Source organism: Xyrauchen texanus, chromosome 7 (genome assembly GCF_025860055.1).
Source record: "Xyrauchen texanus isolate HMW12.3.18 chromosome 7, RBS_HiC_50CHRs, whole genome shotgun sequence".
In the NCBI taxonomy this organism is placed as follows: domain Eukaryota; kingdom Metazoa; phylum Chordata; class Actinopteri; order Cypriniformes; family Catostomidae; genus Xyrauchen; species Xyrauchen texanus.
The window spans coordinates 4,777,075-4,798,056 of record NC_068282.1 but is presented as its reverse complement, the minus strand read 5'-3'; the positions used below and the strand labels follow the sequence as shown (position 1 = coordinate 4,798,056).

At 38.8% G+C, this 20,982-nt stretch overlaps 1 protein-coding gene across 1 annotated transcript in view; it reads right to left on the bottom strand.

Moving 5' to 3' along the window:
- The window catches only part of LOC127646241 (voltage-dependent calcium channel subunit alpha-2/delta-2-like), a 320,645-nt gene that overhangs the window by 140,188 nt on the left and 159,475 nt on the right, over positions 1-20,982 (bottom strand). The window contains exon 4 of the mRNA XM_052129737.1: positions 10,859-10,918. Coding sequence (XP_051985697.1) covers positions 10,859-10,918 — 60 coding nt within the window. The remainder of the gene's footprint in view (positions 1-10,858; positions 10,919-20,982) is intronic.

Below are 20,982 nucleotides of genomic sequence, written 5' to 3'. Positions count from 1 at the left end.
TTGGGATGTTCAAACGAACAGAAAAATATTTTGATAGTGTCACCGAGACTGCATTTCCAATTTTCTGAAAAATCAACATATAAAAGACTTAAAGTTGCTGTAAGTGATGTCAGTGTTCTGAAGCTTTCACGTGAATGAGTTGTTCGCTTATCCACGGCCCCTCATTCCAAGTCCCCGCACTCCAAAGATACTTTTGAGACCAAAGCCAAGTAAAAGAGCAGCACTGTTTGTTCCTGTGGCTGTCAAATTCAACAGTGGCACAATAACGCCCTACACTGACAAACATCATAGCTTCAATGATCCGCTTTATGTACAACACTATGATAATTAGTGAAATTATTGCAAACGTCGTCTGCGGACATATTTTTGTTTGCTGTTTACAAAGTCTACAGCTGTCACAGAGACCGGTGAGATATCTCAGGACACTTATTTTATCTTTAATGGAGCAGGAAACTTTTTTGCATACTTTTCCATGAAAAAAATTGCTTACAGCACCTTGATATGCATATTAAGCTGGTATAGGAGAAATAATTTTAGCATAGAAAAAATTACATACTTAAACTTTAAAACAGGCTTGACAATATAAATAATAATTTTAATGTAAAACTTAACCAAAAGACACAAACACACACATAGAATGGACAGCTGCCAGTAAACGTTCGCTCTCTGTCACACCACCATCCGCAGTCGGTATTTATCCCTCTCGGAGGCTTGATTAGCCTGATAAGGGGCCGGGTGTGTAAAATCATGACCCGGCCCCGCATTCCACCCAGTCACATAAATAAACAGTAATAAATAATATAATATGATTGTTAAACATCTAAAATGATTTACTTTCAATAGGTTCAATATATATTCTAATATATATATATATATACACTCACCTAAAGGATTATTAGGAACACCACACTAATACTGTGTTTGACCCCCTTTCGCCTTCAGAACTGCCTTAATTCGACGTGGCATTGATTCAACAAGGTGCTGAAAGCATTCTTTAGAAATGTTGGCCCATATTGATAGGATAGCATCTTGCAGTTGATGGAGATTTGTGGGATGCACATCCAGGTCACAAAGCTCCCGTTCCACCACATCCCAAAGATGCTCTATTGGGTTGAGATCTGGTGACTGTGGGGGCCATTTTAGTACAGTGAACTCACTGTCATGTTCAAGAAACCAATTTGAAATGATTCGAGCTTTGTGACATGGTGCATTATCCTGCTGGAAGTAGCCATCAGAGGATGGGTACATGGTGGCCATAAAGGGATGGACATGGTCAGAAACAATGCTCAGGTAGGCCGTGGCATTTAAACGATGCCCAATTGGCACTAAGGGGCCTAAAGTGTGCCAAGAAAACATCCCCCACACCATTACACCACTACCACCAGCCTGCACAGTGGTAACAAGGCATGATGGATCCATGTTCTCAATCTGTTTATGCCAAATTCTGACTCTACCATCTGAATGTCTCAACAGAAATCGAGACTCATCAGACCAGGCAACATTTTTCCAGTCTTCAACTGTCCAATTTTGGTGAGCTCTTGCAAATTGTAGCCTCTTTTTCCTATTTGTAGTGGAGATGAGTGGGACCCGGTGGGGTCTTCTGCTGTTGTAGCCCATCCGCCTCAAGGTTGTGCGTGTTGTGGCTTCACAAATGCTTTGCTGCATACCTCGGTTGTAACGAGTGGTTATTTCAGGCAAAGTTGCTCTTCTATCAGCTTGAATCAGTCGGCCCATTCTCCTCTGACCTCTAGCATCAACAAGGCATTTTCGCCCACAGGACTGCCGCATACTGGATGTTTTTCCCTTTTCAAACCATTCTTTGTAAACCCTAGAAATGGTTGTGCGTGAAAATCCCAGTAACAGCAGATTGTGAAATACTCAGACCGGCCCGTCTGGCACCAACAACCATGCCACGCTCAAAATTGCTTAAATCACCTTTCTTTCCCATTCTGACATTCAGTTTGGAGTTCAGGAGATTGTCTTGACCAGGACCACACCCCTAAATGCATTGAAGCAACTGAAGCCATATGATTGGTTGATTCGATAATTGCATTAATGAGAAATTGAACAGGTGTTCCTAATAATCCTTTAGGTGAGTGTATATATTTGATAAAATTGTTGTTGGACCCTAATCTTTCTTGGATAGTATTCTGATGCAATTGAAACTTTGTAATGCAGCACTTTTCGTATTACTGTCTCCTTAAGCTGCAATCATTATATATCTTATATATATTATAATCTGCATACAGATCTGCCTCCATTCCGCTATGCAATGCACATATTTTCAAATCCCCACCCTACATTTTTTCTTGTTCGATAAGCTGATTCACTCGGAAATATGTCACAATACGGAAGTAAAGTCGATAGCAACTTCCGAAGTGTATTCCCATAAATGTGCTCCACGTGTGTGTTTGTGTATGCATAACCAACTGTGTAAGAACAAGAACACCTGCCCATGCAAATGTGTGCATCTGTGTGTTTACGAACTGCTTGTTCAGTACTTGCCTCAGTCCATCTGTGCTTTGTGCTAACAGAGGTGACATCATCGGCCCAGATTCCCACAATCCCACAGCTGTTGTTGCCGTAGCGACCAGCGAGACAGCTCGTACTTCATTGCGCGAGTCACCATCACTTAGCCTCGTGCGCTTCTCCTGACGGCCAGACATCGCGGCTGCCACACACACTTTATTACCATGACAGCCATGATAGATAACCGTATACCCAGAGATTATTTAGCAGAGATAGGCCACTACTATTAAAATGAATGGAAGAAATTGGAACACTCAACTAAGGAGCTCTCAGTGCCTAATGGTCAACGGATGTAGAAAGGAAGTCCCGCCTTACAGTTAAAAGAGCCAATCACCTTTTAGATACAGGCAAATCTGAGTAACCCATATTTTAATGCTTAGAAAGGTGTGTGGTGGACAAGCACAAAATATGTAAATTCAGGCAAATTTTACATTTCAAGACTTTACAAAAGTAGTAAAAAGTTATTAGATAATTCAAAATTGTAAAGCTTTTAAAAAATATAATTTAAAACTATAATAATTGTTTGTTTAAGCATTTTAACAAAAAAGTTAAAAAGTCTTGAGTAGGGGACAAGCCAAAATAATATAAGAAAAACTATGAAACAAGTTTAAAGCTACTGTATTAAAACTAACCTTTAAAACTAGAATGATCTATCTGATCAGCCAATCATGTGGAAGCAGTGTAATGTATAAATCATGCAGATACGGGTCAGGAGCTTCAGTTAATGTTCACATCAGACATTACAGTTTTATCGTCTGTTAATGCCTGATCTTCTGTAAAGCTGCTTTGAAACGATGCGTGTTGTGAAAGACGCTATACAAATAAAATTGACTTGACATCAACCATCAGAATGGGGTAAAAATGCAATCTCATTGATTTAGACAGTGGCATGATTGTTGGTTTCAGATGGGCTGGTTTGAGTATTTCTGTAACTGCTGATCTCATGGGATTTTCACACACAACAGTCTCTAGAATTGAATCCGAATGGAGCCAAAAATCAAAAACAACCAGTGAGTGGCAGTTCTGTGGACGGAAACGCCTTATTGATGAGTAAGGTCAACGGAGAATGGCCAGACTGAATCGAGCTGTCAGAAAGGCTTCTGTAACTCAGATAACCGCTCTGTACAATTGTAGTGAGAAGAATAGCATCTCAATGCACAACATTTCGAATTTTGAGGTGGATGAGCTACAACAGCAGAAGACCATGTTGGGTTCCACGTCTGTCAGCCAAGAACAGACTACTGAGGCTGCAGTGGGTCTACCATTTGTGTACTCAACAAAAATCCAGATTTGTCAGACCAGGCGATGTTTTTCCAATCGTCTACTGTCCGGTTTTGGTGAGCCTGTGCTCACTGCTCAATGTTCAACATTTTGTGTGTTCAGAAATGCTTTTCTGCATAGCACTATTGTAACACGTGTTTATTTGGGTTACTGTCACCTTCTTGTCAGCTTGGACCATTATCCTCTGACTTCTGTCATTAACAAGCCATTTTAGCCCACAGAACTGCCGCTCGCTGGATGATCCCAGGAGATCAACAGTTACACAAATACTCAAACCAGCCCATCTGACACCAACAATCATGCCACAGTCCAAATCACTGAGATCACATTTTTACCCCATTCTGATGGTTGATTTGAACATTAACTGAAGGTCCTGACCCATATCTGTATGCTTTTATACATTACACTGCTACAACACGATTGGCTGATTAGATAATCATATGAATAATTAGATGTACAGGTGTACCTAATAAAGTGGCCAGTGAGTGTATATATTCTCTAAAATGCTTGGCATGATAGTAATCAGTATTGGGGACAGCGATTCTTTATTATGAAAAAAAAAATACAAACGGTATACATCAAAAGTAAATGATTAAAAAAAAAGTTGAATTACCCTGATTTCATCACTTTACAAAATTAGGAAAAGTAATTAAAGAGACACAATAATAAAACTTTAAAGCTATTATAATCTATGTTTAAAAACAAGAATGATTTTTAAGCATTTTATTTCTATAATATCATCTTGGAGGACAGAAATGTTCCCTAATTAAAGAACCACGCTTATATTTGTTTGTTCAATACCCTCGACAATACCGAATGAGCTGATTAAATGTAATGGTTGCCATGTTTGGCCACAGCAATGCATACTGAGCTCTCCGGGCCAGGCTTGCAATAACAACAGCAGCAGCAGCAGCAGCAGCAGCCGTGGCACGCCTGCCTTTTAAATCCATCTGAATGCAATAGTGTGTGAAATAGTCGTTAAATTCTTTTATTGCATCTTATTTCTCAAGGTCGTTTAGGCCAGCCTTTTTGTCACAATTGGTTTGAGAGCATTTCTCAGCTGATTAATGCAATTGTCTAGTTTAAACGGGTGCAGTCAATGCGACGACTACAAAAAGTCTACAACTCCCTTGGCTCGCTAACACAGCACTGTTCTCACTGCTGTGTAATGTGATACTATATTTATTACAACTGCTGACAGGTTATGAAGAATAAACTAGGACGAGAACACACAGTTCCTTTCTACATCTGTCAAGCTTCATGAGGTTTGTAAAATGTCTTTGGCTGTCTGTGGCTCAGGTGGCCACTAATCGCAGGGTTGGTGGTTCAAATCCCGGCCCACATGACTCCACATGCCGAAGTGTCCTTGGGCAAGACACTGAACCCCACGTTGCTCCCAATGGTAGGCGAGCACCTTGTATGGTGTGTGAGTGTGAGTGTGTGTGTGTGTGTGTGTGTGAGTGTGTGTGAATGGGTGAATGAGATGCAGTGTAAAGTGCTTTGAATTCTTCTTCAAAGAAGAAGTAGTTTAAAATGTGCTATATAAGTGCAGACCATTTACTTCATACATATCAACCAAGTTCCCAGTTTTATTAGTGGTGTTTGCCACCCGTCACTCTAAGACTCCTGTCTTAGACCCAATCTAATTAGAGCGGTGTTCAAAAAGAGCAAGTGAAACTGATACAAAACTAAAACCGACACATGAGGAGACTCCTCAGTGAATGACACACCATGTCTCAGCCTCCTTGAAGCCCCTCCATGCTTTCTTGTCTCTTCTGTGAAGACTTTGAATTGGTTTGGCCCCTACAGAGCTTCATTACCTGGCTTAATTATAAAGGCAAATGAAATCAGCCCGCAATACATTATTAATGTCCGCACGCCATTAGGATTCAATTGCAGTATTTGCAACAATATGATATTTTGAAACTGTTTTCACGCCTGATTAGAAACAAGAATAGATAAGAGGGAGGTGCGAGAGGAAGAGAGAGAAATATCATATATTAAACTGCTAGTGAATGAAAACTGAGAAAACTAGGTGTGTCAATGAAAACAGGGGAAAAAGGAATAGAATTGGGGGAAAGTAGACTGATAAAGAAAGGCAAGATGGAGAGCATGCTAAATATGCTATAACAATAGTCAGTGATCTGAACATAAAAAAATAAAAATCAAAAGCGACAAGTGTGTGTGTGTGTGTTTTTGTCTGTGTGTTCACAGAAATATTACTCACCAACCACCAAAACAATTATTGCTGGCCGTTTTTAGAGCCTGATCTGTGACGTCATGTTTGCACATTGATATTACATTGCTCCTACACTTATCAAAGCAGTTCTGAGGTGAAATGTCCATTGTGTGGCACGAAAAGTGAGATAAATTCTCTCCCAACAAGATGAGGTTTTTAAGGTTAATGCTCTATTGTGTTTTAAATCAACAATACTGACTTCCCTACCCTAAACCTTAAACCTAAACCTAACTAACAGTGTGATAAAAAGCAATTACGAGATGAAAAACACAACCACATCACAACCACGTGCTCTTCAGGACTTGTACCTGGTTCTTTACATCGCAAGTGCATCACTCTATCAGTTATCGTGCAATTTAATGGCATTTGAAGAAGAAAAATACTTATTTTCAACTGATGACTTATACTGGTGACTTACTGTTAATTTTGCTGCTACATTATCCAGTAGACCAAATTAGTTCCACACAATAATGTAAAGATATTCTAAACTGATTATGCAAAAAAACAACACTGGTATTGAATCTGCATTGGCCGATACTGAGATTTCCGATATCGGAATAGGAAGAGAAAAAGTGGTAACGGTGCGTCCCTATTTTTAACCTAGTTTAGAAAAACTTCTTCAATGTAAGTTGTTAGATTTTACTTTTCTTTTGCATGTTTATCATCTGCTCGGCAAAAAACCTTCAAAATGCAATGTGAGTATGTTTACTTAGAAAAGTAGAAATAAACCTCTCATTAAAGGAATATTCTGGGTTCAATACAAGTTAAGCTCAACCGACAGCATTTGTGGCATAATGTTGATAACCACAAAACAATATTTGGAATCTTCGAAGAAAAAAATCGAAATAACTATGGAAGTAAATGAGGCAATTTTTGGAGGGTTTAAAGGTAGAAATATGAAGCTTATAATTTTATAAAAGCACTTACATGAATTTTTCTGTTAAAACTCATGTATTATTTGAGCTGTAAAGTTGTTTAAATCATAATTTTAGGGTTTGTTGACATTACATCGTCATGGCAATGAGGTTGTAAAATCGGCTATAACTTTACACAGAAAAAGTTACTAAAAGATTTTATCACACTAAAATCATGTTTACATCTTGTGGCTATACTTTTGAAATGATGAGTATTAAAATGTTTATGGATTGGCCCCATTAACTTCCACTCTTATGCCTCACTGTTACCCAGATTTTTGCACATTTTCCCTCCTTGAAAAGGAGAGATGAGTCAAAATTGATTTTGGTGGTAATCAACATTATGCCACAAATGTGCCGATTGAACTTGCACAAACTCTGAATATTCCATTAAATAAGTTGCACAATTTGAGGCATCATTCAGCTCTGTCATGAATGTTACGCATTCATTTTAAATCCCGAAAAAAGCCTGTTTAAATTCCGAACACCAAGTACGAGGAATAAAAATAGTGATACTGGCATTAGCAAACATTTACTTTACTTGATTGGCATTTACTGAGCATGCAAACATACTTGAAAGAACATCACTAAAGCCATAAAAAAGGACAAATTGTCAGTAAACGTTAATCTCCAGTAATTTATACATCAAAACCTGAGGGGTGTCATCTGTTACTATATACTGTACTTTACTGTTACTGTGGACTGCATAATCTGCGTATAGAGAGCGGTGGAACTGCAACCCTGTACATATCGTAATGGGTCATTCCTACAATTCGGTGACATCACGGCTTTAAAACCTTTGAACAATAAAACATACTTTTACAAGTTTCTTTATGTTTCATCATTACAGGGACATATTAAAGAATATATTAGTCATACTGGTCAAGCTAAATTACCAAATAAAATAAAAAAATAAACTGATGTCTACCCAGTTAAATGGGCAGCATCAGGGTGGACATTCAGTGGATAAATCAGCCACTACATTGTCTGTGATTAATAACAATATATTATATATAACTAATATTTATGATTTTATTTCTGTTAACATAAATACTGTATATTCACATTTAAAAATGTACATTTACATTTTCCATTTATCTTCCCATAATAGGGTGGACATGTTATGCTTGACTGCTTATGACTAAAACCACAAAATAAAGGAAAACTATAAATAAAAACATATTAAGAGTTATAAACGTCACATAACTCAAAGAAATTTCACCTCCAGTGTGTGTGATGTCATTTCCTAACATATATCTTCAATGAAAGGTCATGGTATCATGACATAACAGGATGCGCAGTAAATCAAGAGACACAAAAAACTCCACTGTCAGTGTTAAAATTACACACATTAGTGAGAGAACGTAACACTGAACTCTTAACTGCATGTGGGGAAAAAGAGAAATCCAATGATTTATCATTTATTTTTGACAAAGATGTTTGACGTGCAGTTTTTGGGACATGAGGAAGTGACAATAGAAAAGGATTTCAGTCTTTAAAAATGTAACTTTTAAGCCCACGGAAGTGTGAAACATTATAAAAGTCTTTATTCTTTTTAACAAGCCTATTGAAATTGCAATCAGGTCAAATTAAGCAATATAAATAACACACACTTTTAATTGGGACTGAAATTGCAGAATTGTAGGAATGACCCATATTTATGGGCGTACCTGCATGAGACGTTTCTTTACATTGAAAAATGCGTGGTGTCGCGCTCCAGGGTTGACATATATGAGATATGTGTCCGTGCAGCGGTGGGTGCCTGCATTCTGGGTAATAGACAGCGTCTGTCTCTCCCCCCCACCCCCACCCCATCACGCTGGTGACTTTATTGGCTAAGCAGCCATGAATAGAGATGGGCTCTCTCGGTGAGGAGGTCTCATAATTATTAGTTTTAGAGCCTTTTCTCAAATATCCCGCGGGAGTACTGGGGTTAAAAATCCATTTGTGGGAAGTGTAGCATGACAGCAAGTGCGGTCTCTGTGGAGACGGCCAATGTTGCACAGCGGTGTATGTTTGTGTGTGTCCTACATATGGAACACATTGGTCTGTGTGTGTGTGTGTGTGTGTGTGTGTGTGTTTGAAGCTATGGATGTATTTTTGTTGGCATTGTATAGTCACCAAATTTGCCCTCATGCATATATAAAGTCTAACGTGTATATACTGTATATATTTAATACAGGGTTGAGGAGAAACGGAGGACTTGTAATGGGATTACATATTTTAAATACAAAATATGAGTAACTGTATTCCACTAATTTAAATAGTTAAAAAAATGATTTAAAACAGTCTTTTGATTGCTGAAGAGATTACTTTGCTTTTATTGCCATATATTTCATTTTATATTTAGTGTATTCAGTTTGAAAACATTTATGCTTTTAAATGAAGCAATCTGAGGAGCGTTTGAACAGCGGTGAAATGCTTTTTGATGATAATTTACTGTATGTCACACAGAGGGCACTCTCATACTGTTATGAGTGAAAAGGTGGATCTGACACCATTGAAATCTATAGCAACAACAAACAAAAATAAATACATTATTACTAGATATAAATTTATACTAAATATAATAATACAGCAACCATAAACTAATCAACTCATGTTGTACCTCGTGTTGTTTTTTTATACATTTTTTTTTTATTTTCTACCCAATATGGAATGCCCAATGCACTCCAAGTCCTCATGCTGGCATAGTGACTCACCTCTATCTGGGTGGTGGAGGGCGAATCTCAGTTGCCTTCACGTCTGAGACCGTCAATCCGCGCATCTTATCACGTGGCTTGTTGAGTGCGTTACTGCGGAGACACAGTGCGCGTGGAGGCTTCACGCTATTCTCCGAGGCATCCACACAAAACTCACCACGCGCCTCACCGAGAGCGAGAACCACCTTGTAGTGACCACGAGGAGGTTACCCCAACATGACTCAACCCACCCTAGAAACTGGGCCAATTGGTTGCTTAGGAACCCTGACTGGAGTCACAGAGCACGCCCTGGATTCGAACCTATGACTCCAGGTGTGGTAGTCAGCGTCTTTACTTGCTGAGCTATCCAGGCCCCATGGCTTGCGTTGTTCAATTTTCTGGGACTCGTCCCACCCCTATATTTTCACATTACTTTATGTTTTTCTTCACACTCATGAGAAAACAACGCAAAGCATTCCTGCCCACTTATAGCACGCAGATATATCGTGGCAAATTCTCTACCGGTTAACATATTTCTAGCGATTTACATTATACCACACAGCCTTACTATATGATACCATTCACAACGATTACAAGAGGACAAATTACTGCAAAATTGTTTAGTTGTCACACTTTAATGCACATATAGATTTACAAATTCAGATTGTTTCTCACAATATGCTGCCCAAATTCAGTCTGTCTGCATTTCAATCCTCCAAGGGCGCACAGGGTTGCCACTCAAGGGGATCTCATTGAAAGAGTTACTCTTGCATTTGACATCGTGACTAACTTAGCAAGTCAATTGCGCTGAGAAATAACCTCAGCGAGCAATCAATGGGGCGTCCAACTCTATGGCTATGTAAACCCACAGCCCTGTTGATTCAGTTAATGTTAGATTGCCAACAACCAACTAAAGAGAACAGGGAAAGCTTTTAAAAGCACATATCTTGGACACATACGAAAAACTTTTCATTTACACTTTTGAAAAGGTCAATCTTAACTGCCAATGTCTGCGCCAGTAATTACTACTGTTCCACTGCTATTGAGACAAAGCCGTTCTTAGATTGTTCTCATACTCTCATTTATAAGGTTCAGAAAGATTAGAACCTGAAATCTCACACTACACTTTTTGTTCCGAGGCCATTAGTGCTTCCATTTTAAACAGCAGGACGTCCACATTTCATTCAGTTTAGACAGATGTAATTTTAACTTACTTTGATGCCATCTTGCCATGAATGTTCTCTCTGGATGTCCTCGGCCTCTCTAGCCAACCTCTAAAAGAGAGAAAAGATACAGAGGTCAAAGGTGAAGAATCATGGATAACGAATAACCTTAAATTTGAGGCCTAGAAAAACAAAAGCTTGGGTCCTTCACTTTCTTCACAAATAACGTATATATTATTAGACTAATTAAAAACAAAAACAAACAAACAGGTGGTCTAGAGGGCGGTGGTCTGACTTGGAAATATAGGGGAGATGTAATGCTAGTTATTACATACAAATAGTATTATTTGTATCTAATTAGTCTAATTCATAATTTATCTGAGATGAAATGTCACTTCTATCCAAACTTTTACTGAAAACAGCATGCATTTAATTTCCTAACGACAATGTCAAATCAATTGATTTCATTTAAAGGCATAACTGAAAAATAATATATATATTTGTATCATGAAATTTCAAGCATTTTCCTGTGGTGTGGCATGTCATAATTCATCAAAAACTTTAATTCATCAATTTTTGTTTTCTCTAATTTCCTTATAGCTATACATGCTGTTTTCATGAGCTCATATTAATTGAGACACTACATGGAATATTTGTTCTTAAAAAAAAAATATCACTCTGCAGGATAATTTATGTAAACTGTCTAAAAGACCATTAAATGTGCCTGAAAACTTTAAAACAATTGTGATTTTCAGCACTGAAAATACATAATGTTCTTTATACTTTCAGATCAATTATAACTCAAAATCTTGGACCTAAAAGAGGTGCATTATTTATAAACTACCCTTCTTACAAAATGTTTTATGTATTGTTTTCAACAAGAATACACAAAGGTCTCTCTTGATAGTTCTCAGCACATGTGGGCAGAACAGCATGTCATAAATTCATTACGTGCGTCACCATAATTGAAAAGCTCTGTTTCTACAACAACAACCCACTCTTTGTGCTAATTCAAACTTTCTCAGTATGTAAACTTTTCCCAGAAAGTTCCCAGCGAAATCTAAATTCAAGCAACAGATTCTTTCCATTGTCCTGAGTCACAGGCTGTGCCATAATTCGCAAGCGTCTACTATGCACTTTTCAGTACGTAGTAAGATAGCGCAGCAATTTTAGGACATACTACTGTTTGATGTCATAAAATTGCATCTTGACACCACAGACCTTTTTGTCGCACACTATTTGCATTTGCGTGCATGGGTTAATGTCTATCCATTTTTGTAACTTTTAATGTATAGTTATATATTGTTTGTGATGTATTGTATGGTGAAGCCAGAGACAATTTTCCAAAACATGGATAATAAAGTTAACCAACCAACCAACCTAAACCCATATTATGCCTCTTTTAATTTCATACATTTTTAAACTGCTTCACATTTATCGCAATTTTTTTACAACTGAAAAATCCAAACTCCTCCCTTTTCATAGCGCATATGATTATAAGTAGTATTAGCACATAAGTTACGCATGAATGCATACTTTTGAAAAACCATTGGACACAATTCAACATACTTTGATTTGGGATCACAAATCCTAATCTTGCAAACTAACAAGTCTCATGTGTGAGAATTTAAAGTTTAACCGCTGTATTAATCACTGATATAAGAAGGCTCATTCTGGTTGTCTACCAACTGTAAATCTCCCCTTTCACGTTCAGAATGTAAAAGAATGTGAATGTGAAAGTGAAAGTGGAGATTTATAGTAAAACAAGGACATTAACATTGATCTGTTTCTCACCCACACCTATCATATCACTTCTAAAGACATGGATCTGACCACTGGATTTGTATGGATTACTTTTATGCTGCCTTTATGTAATTTTTGGAGCTTCAAAGTTCTGGTCACCATTCACTTGCATTGAATGCACCAACATTCATCTGAAAGGATTTGTTTGAGTTCAGCTTTAGAAAGAAAGTCATACAAATCTGGTATGGCATGAAAGTGAGCAAATGGGTGACCTTTCCCTTTAACTCTGCGTTCCATTTATAGTCGAATCAAATTTTTTGCGCACTCGTTTCTGCTAACGTTTACTATACAGGTTTTTATCATTCGAAGGAATGTTCGAATTTTGACTCATTGATTCATTTTATTGGCTTAAAACAGAACTTTTGCCAGTAACACTGCAGTGCACATCTGCATCAGTGCCGCCATGTTTGCATGATGTCATACACCTGCATCTCAGCATTGTCGGAGTTGTAGATTAACATCAAGCGGTATTCTATTGCACTTATCGAAGTATGATGTTGGAAATTCCAACTTTCAGAGTTGAATGGAATGCAGCAATAGACTTAATTTGAGTCCTTCATGTTGAAGTGTACAGAAAGCATGTTTAATTGGCTGCATACTGATGGCATCAGCACTGGTGAATGGTTAAGGGTGCTCCATGCAAATTTGATAAAAAAAAAAGTAGCTGATCCAACTACACCTATTGAAAAGATTACTTCATCATCTGGACATAACAGAGTTGGATTTTATCTGACCCAAGCAAATCTTTCCTTATAAAGAAAAACATTAGCACATGACAGTTTTGGAAATCACCACAGAAGTGAATTTGTCCAGGTAAAAATGAAAAGCTTGAAGATGATTTGGAAAGATTTTCACTGACAATTACTATAATGGTTAAGACTGTGTCTACAGAGTTTGCACAAGATGTTCTTGTAACAAGAGTTCATATGGTTGAGCTTTATAGCTGAGATTTTCACACATACTTAAATTATGTCAGCACAATTATGCAAGGACGTCCGGCACTGAAATATATTTAATTCTTTACCCGTCATTACTACAATTTTAAATGATGAATTAACCTTTGTTTAAAGGGTTCGCTCAGGAAAAAATGTATTTACCCTCATGTCGTTTAAAACCTGTATGACTTTCTGATATGTCAGTCTGTTCCTCACACAAAGCTATTGCATGCTGTGAGATGACTTGGAATATATGAACACAAGTCATATGGACTACTTTTATTGTACTATTTTTGTCATTTTGGAGCTTTTTACAGCTACCGTCCCCTTTCACATGTATTATCTGAAAAAGTGCGGCCAAGATATTCTTAAAAATGTAAAAAAAAAGAAAGTCATTCTGGCTTTGAACGACATGAGCATAAGTAAATGATAACAGAATTAAAAAAATGTTTGGGTGAGCTATTGCTTTAATCATCCGTGGAAGAACAATATTGTCTAAAGTCTCCAGTTTTCAGCACACACAGGTGATTGACTGACTCTCTGTACCTCTCAATCCCTGTTTTTCGTGACTCTCCTGGGAAGATTCACCTGATCCGCGTCCAGACTCACCCACGGACACCTGTCCCCAATCTCCGGGCTTTAGGTGCAACCTCCCACTCATTCCCACTTGGAGCACAGGCAAAATTCCAGCACTCAGCCATCTCCTTCGCTCGAAAAAAGAATGGCCATAAAAGCCTTTGAAACGATCAATTACATACATTTCATCGACTGCATGTGAAACCTTTCAAACTGTTATTGAACTGCAGCTTAAACGTCTAATAGGCCTGCAGCGGTAATGTATCTTATGTTAGAGAAACAACCGGGCGAGCTTTTCAGAGGTTAGCTTAATTCAAGGGCAGTTGCGTTTAATGGCTACACCATTAGAAGTAATGCAAGCACCAAATGACACTTCACTCCAGGGTGCCAATTCAAATGGTATTAAGCACTATGTCTTATTGACCAGACTTGCATGAGGACATTATCCACATATACATTTTATGGCAACAGGATTACAAGTGAGTCCTACATTTCGTACCAAACACATTGGCTACAGATACATTGTGTACAGCGATGTTTGTTATAAAATTTGCAGTGTATAATTTATGAACCAAACAGAACAGCAATCTGTTTGCGTGGACTGACCTTGCAATATTGGTTGAAGGGGGGCCAACCTATTTGTCAGAAAAATTAAAAAAATGGGGAGTGTTTCATGATCCTGTACCCATTTGGTGGTGCAAAAATTACACACTGCACCATTAAAGAAAATAATGTAATAATTATTTGGCTATAGTGTTGCGGGCCGTTCACACCAAACACATTTTTTAGGGCATCTGAGTGTTTTTCTATGTAAACAAGCACTAGATGAACATCTTTGACCATTGTGGTGCATCTTGCTGCAATTCCGTTTATTGCCACGAGTGGCGTAGAACTTACACACTTTACCATAAAAGAAAATAAGGTAATAATTATGATTATAATTAATTAAGCAAGTCTCTTTGGCTTTGTGTGCAAAGTGTATAATTGTGTGTAATTTTGCCAGTGAGGATGTTTGTTCAACGCAGGTCATATTCTGTAAATCTACATTGGTTACCATTGTAATGTTTTTTTTTTCTTGGTTTAGACTACAAACAATTAAACAGATTTTAATTGGGAGAAAAATTGATGTCTATCTGAACAAAACCTTTGTTTGCAGCACTAGACTATTGGCAGATACACATCCTGATTTATGTATAACAACAGAATTCTATTACCCTAATAAACATTGTTTACATAACCTTGAAAGTAGCATTGTTTAACAAAGTGGCCAATATATAAAAAAATAAACTGCACATTCAAAATAAAGCCAGAACTTGTATAATAAAATACTGTAATGCATGCATGAATAAAGTGTGCATGGTAGAGTTTACCTAAGGGTACTCTCTTTGAATGTCGAGATTACTTTAGCTGACATTTAACTCTGAGAGGCCATTGGATCACTGATTGATGACCATCGAGCCGTGCAAAAATCATATCTGCACAGTTAAACAGCAATGACACTTTTGATTGTTCACAGACATGCAATATTTACAGTGCAGGGCGATATTCGTCAATGATGTTAAATTTGGCCTTCCGAGTAATAAGTATAGACATGAAATCAGAATTGACCAAATTTATTTTCTCAGTAAACGTCTCTTGTCTAACAACGCACAGTTCAAAAGTGTTTACAAAATCATAAAATGTTTAAATAATATTACGTTCAAATGTTATTAACATTATTAGTGTTCTCTGTCACGTTTCGCTGACAGAAAACGCTTGCAGGTCCCCTACCCTCTTTATGGAAGTGAGCAACATCAGGAGGGCAGTCTTCAAGGAGAGTGCCTTAAACTCTGCTGACTCAAAGGTCTACAGAGAGGTCCAGTGAGGGAACGAGGTGCGGTGGAGGGATTCAACCTCCTGGCGCCTCTCAGGTACCTGATGATCAGGTCGTGCTGTGCCACTATAGCAGCTAAGTACACCTTCAAGGTGGAGGTCTCTCCAACCTCTCCTGCAGAAAGAAAAGCACTGAGCCGACTGCGCATCTCTGAGAGTCTTTGCATTGGGAAGAACACCGCTTAGCGAACAGATCCCACTTCAAGGCATACAGGCCCCTCGTAGAGGGGGGCCCTGGCCTGAGTGATGGTGTCTACCACAGTAGGTGGTAGGCCACTGAGGTCTTCCGTGTCCCATCCAGGGGCCAGACATGGAGGTTCAGATGGACCATTTGAGGGTGGAGTCTCCACTCTCCCTTGCAGGTGACCTGCTGTGACAGTGCATCCGCTGTGGTGTTGAGGTCGCCCAGGATGTGAGTGGCTTGCGTAAACCACCTTGGCGGATGATATATGCTACCTAGGCTGTGTTGTCTGTTCGAACCAGCACGTGCTCACCCTGGATCAATGGCCAGAACCTCCGCAGGGCGAGCAGTATTGCCAACAACTCAAGGCAGTTGAAGTGCCAATGCAGCCGTGGGCCCGTCCAGGTGTGCCTGTTGCATACGGCACCCAACCCGTGTTGGAGGCGTCGGTCGTAACCACAACGCGCCTGAAGACCTGTACTAGGGTAACCCCTGCCCGTAGAAATGAGAGGTTGTTCCAAGGGCTGGAAAGGCGGCGACTGACTGGCATGATGGCCAGGTGTCCCGTGGCGCCATGCCCATCTCGGGACTCAAGTCCAGAGCCAGTGCTGAAGCAGTCTCATATGCATCAACCTGAGAGGTGTGGCCATTGCCGAGGAAGCCATATGCCCCAGGAGCCTCTGAAATAGTTATAGTGGAACCGTGGTCTTCTGTCTGAACGCCTTCAAACAGGTCAGCACTGACTGGGTGCTCTCGCTCATGAGACGCGCCGTCATCGAGACTGAGTTGAACTCTAGACCGAGAAAAGAGATGCTCTGAACCAGGAGGAGCTTGCTCTTTTCCCAGTTGACCCGAAACACTCAATCGGAAGGGCATCTTTAAAAAGACGTTCTGATGTGTGCTGCTCTTTTAGAATATACTCTTTTAGAATACACTTTAATGATCTGCTGAAGCGCCCAGGGCGATCTGTGCAGTGCAACCATGCAGAGAGGGGGGAAGCCGCTGTAATGCCCCGTAAGGATCCAGCAGAGGTGAAGATAGAAGCAGTGGTATATTCAGCTCGATGAACCATCAACCGCTCAGCTCCGAAGAGAAAATCTGAATGAGCAGTATGTACGTCCCCTCCTTTATACACATATGTCTGGGGGAGTGGCATGCAAATACCACTCACCAATTCCCATTGAACTTTTATCAAAGATCAGAGGCTTCTCGGGCTCTCAAGAGCGACCCCTAGTGTCACTACATCGACACAATGTCGAGTGAGTGACAGATAGGAAACCTAACCTAACTAACCCTAACTTAACCTAACCCAACCTAACCTAACTAACCCTAACCTAAGCCTAACCCTAACCTGACATACTGTACATAATATACTGTACAATGCTATTTCTTTGTCAAGGTGGCACTGTTGTTTCAGTGATTGACTTGATTTATATTTGGCATTGCTATTTGATGAAGAAACAACATCAAAGTACAGTACACATGAACAGTATTGTATGTATATTGTCATTTGGGTTTACTATTGAAACAAGCTAAGTTGTGCATCTATTTAGACAATTAAGTGCCTGAGAAAATAATTGTGTACCTTATGTGTTATGTGTAGCTCAATATGTATTTGACAGCCAGTTGCATCTCATGAACTTTCAGAATGTTCTAGATTTGTCCTGATTTTCTGCATTATCTCTTTGAAATATGAAAAATAAAACATCAAAACATATATAAATATATTATTTTATTACTTTATAACTGTCTTGATTTGTTTGTGTGAAACTTTTAAAGTATCTGTGCATTTTGTAGATCCATTTTTGATAGATATATGTAACGGGTCCCGAATATGTAAGAGTGTTTGGTGAAATTCCCATGCATTTAGGGGTTAAATCATATTCTATTTTGTTGCATTACAGTAATGAAAAATGTAACACATGGGTTACTTGGAATTGTATTTTATTCTGTTTGATTGTGAAGAGAAATATGACATTTCTTGACAGCTTTTTTGAGATGCACCCATTCTGCTAAGTAATAGGTTGCATTACGGAAGTTAAATGTGGTGCAAATACTATTTCATGTTTCTTTTTAATTAAGGCAGTATCCGCGAAGTTGTGTACACGGCAAAGTGGCATTTTAAAATTCAGACAAATCTGTCCACAGAGAAAATTCAATATGGTTTCTTTATCTGTCTGATCTCTCATCTCTATGTGGCACAGCAATTCAGTGAGATATATTGTTTTATATTGCCTTGCAGTTTTCCTCTTATTGCCTTAACTATTAAATATGAGTTAAGAAAGAGATGATTAAAAATAATTGTTGATGTTACTTCCAGTTCATTCATCAAACCAGAAAAAAGAAGGTCAATTCGAGAGCATTGCATTGTAGCAAATTGCACATTTTGGCAAATGTATTAAGCCTTCCAGGTATTCAATGCATACACAAAATGTACATGCAGAGCACAGAATAAATACTGCAGAATTAGTACAAGTAGTTTGCTAATGTGCTATTCCGAGCATAGCAGACACCTCTTGCTTGGTTGTGCTTACAGAGCACTAACTCCAGAGATCAAATGCATTTTAGTCAATTAACTGAGTTAAAGGCTTTAATTCAATATACAAGATACCCGAAACATCATTTCTGGAACTGCTGAAGTGTGCAAAAGATGAAGTCGACAACATTGTTGCTGCAGTTCTGTGGCATTAGATGGATGAATACACAGATTGATGGGTGAATAGATGGATGGATGATTAAATGGACAGATAGATGGATGAATAAATGGTTGGATGAATAAAGTTAGCATATGAACTGACAAATATATGCACTACGAGTGTGTTTTCTGTAGGCGACAAAGGAGACATTAAGAATTATTTTGTCATGAAAGCTTTATGAAAGTGACCCATAAAAGTAAAGTCACAAAGCAGATATATGAAATTTCTCAATTGTTTCTCCTAGAAATCAATGAGATTAAATAGATATTTAGTTTGATCTCTATAATACCTCAATGTCTCTACTAGAAACCACTGAGATTGAATGGAGATGAGAACATTTTAATATCTCAATTGATCCTCCTAAACAGAGACTTTTTAAATCTCTATATACTACTGTATATATCAATTGCAACTCCTTAAAAGCATTAAGATTAAGGGCCCTTTTTTAAGAGCGCTAGTACTAAGCGCAGCGCTATGCCATATTCCATGTCATAAGCGCAAAGTCAATAGGTATGTCCATGAAGTTTTGTTATTTTCGTGCAAGCATGCTCAAAGTTTAAGCGCAAGTGGGTTTGATGAAATCGCATGTGCAAGGCGTTGATGGGCTGGGTCAAGTGTAATTTAATTTGGAGGATCTTCTCCACTTATTACAGCATCTGAGTATATATATATATATAGTCCATTCCCTCAAGCACAAGTGATATAAACAAAGACAGCATGTTCATAAGATGCTGGTAGTGTAAATGGATTGTATGCAATGAATTAGAAGAATAGAAACTTTATTACCGTAATTTCCGGACTATAAGCCGCAACTTTTTTCCCACGCTTTGAACCTCGCGGCTTATACAATGACGCGGCTAATATATGGATTTTTCCCGCTTTCAAATTTTATAAAAAATTAAATAAAAACATTCTGTGACGTGCTCAGTTTTTTGGCGGCGTGAAGCTTTCATTAGACCAATGAAATTGCCGAACGGGTTAAGGTCAAAACAACTTTTTTGTTTACTGTTTAGATTAAATCGAGCGCGCTCAAACTTCCCATCATTCTGATTACGGTAGTAAATTTGTCACCCTCACCATGGTAAAGACATGGAGAAACGCATATGATGCAGCTTTCAAGTTGAAGGCGATTGATCTGGCTGCTGCACGGGAGCTTGGTCTTAATGAGTCGATGATAAGACGTTGGAAACAGCAGCGTGAGGAATTGACTCAACTAAATCTGAGGCTATTTAACTCCGACACCGAAGGAGATGACTTCAGTGGTTTCAGTGCACAGAACGAGGAAGATAGTGACCAATGACTTTCTTGGTAGGCTACTGTTTACTGCAAATGTTTTATTACAAGCCGTGTGTGGCAGCGGGGGCGTGGTCAAGCGCCGGTCCGGGAGAGAAAAGCTGTAAGGGCGCTTACACCTGCGCTAAATTATGTCTAACACCGGTGTCTAATTTCAAGTGCCCTGCTTCACATGTCCTTCTTGGGAAAACTGTCACACGGGCACCAGTGTGACAGTTTTCAGCAGGGCACTTGACGTTCCAGGTAAGGCTTTTAATGGCCACAGCAATGTTTACAATCAATTTTATAAAGTTTCTCAATTCTTCTATGCGCCAACACTAGACTGACATGTGTCACTCTCTCAGCTCTGTGGCTGCTGCCTTTTTATGCCGCTCTCCCCATGCTTACTGAAATTAGACACCGGTGTTAGACATAATTTAGCTCAGGTGTAAGCGCCCTTACCGCTTTTCTCTCCCGGACGGGCACTTGACCACGCCCCCGCTGCCACACCGTGTTTCGTTAAAGCCTGAGTAAAGTTAATTTGTTTCAATGTACCGGTAGGCACCTGCGGCTTATAGACAGGTGCGGCTTATTTATGTTCAAAATAATATTTTATTTAAAAATCAGTGGGTGCGGCTTATATTCAGGTGCGCTCAATAGTCCGGAAATTACGGTACATTATTTTGTGCATTAACTGAACTGCGTCCTTGTTGAATGTGACACACTCCTTTTATACGCATGGAAAATGTGGTTCAGGATATGGATGTAGGCTCTGTTAATTATAGAAAATGTAAGCATTTTCTATTATTTTTATCTACTGACACACAAATCATGGCTAGT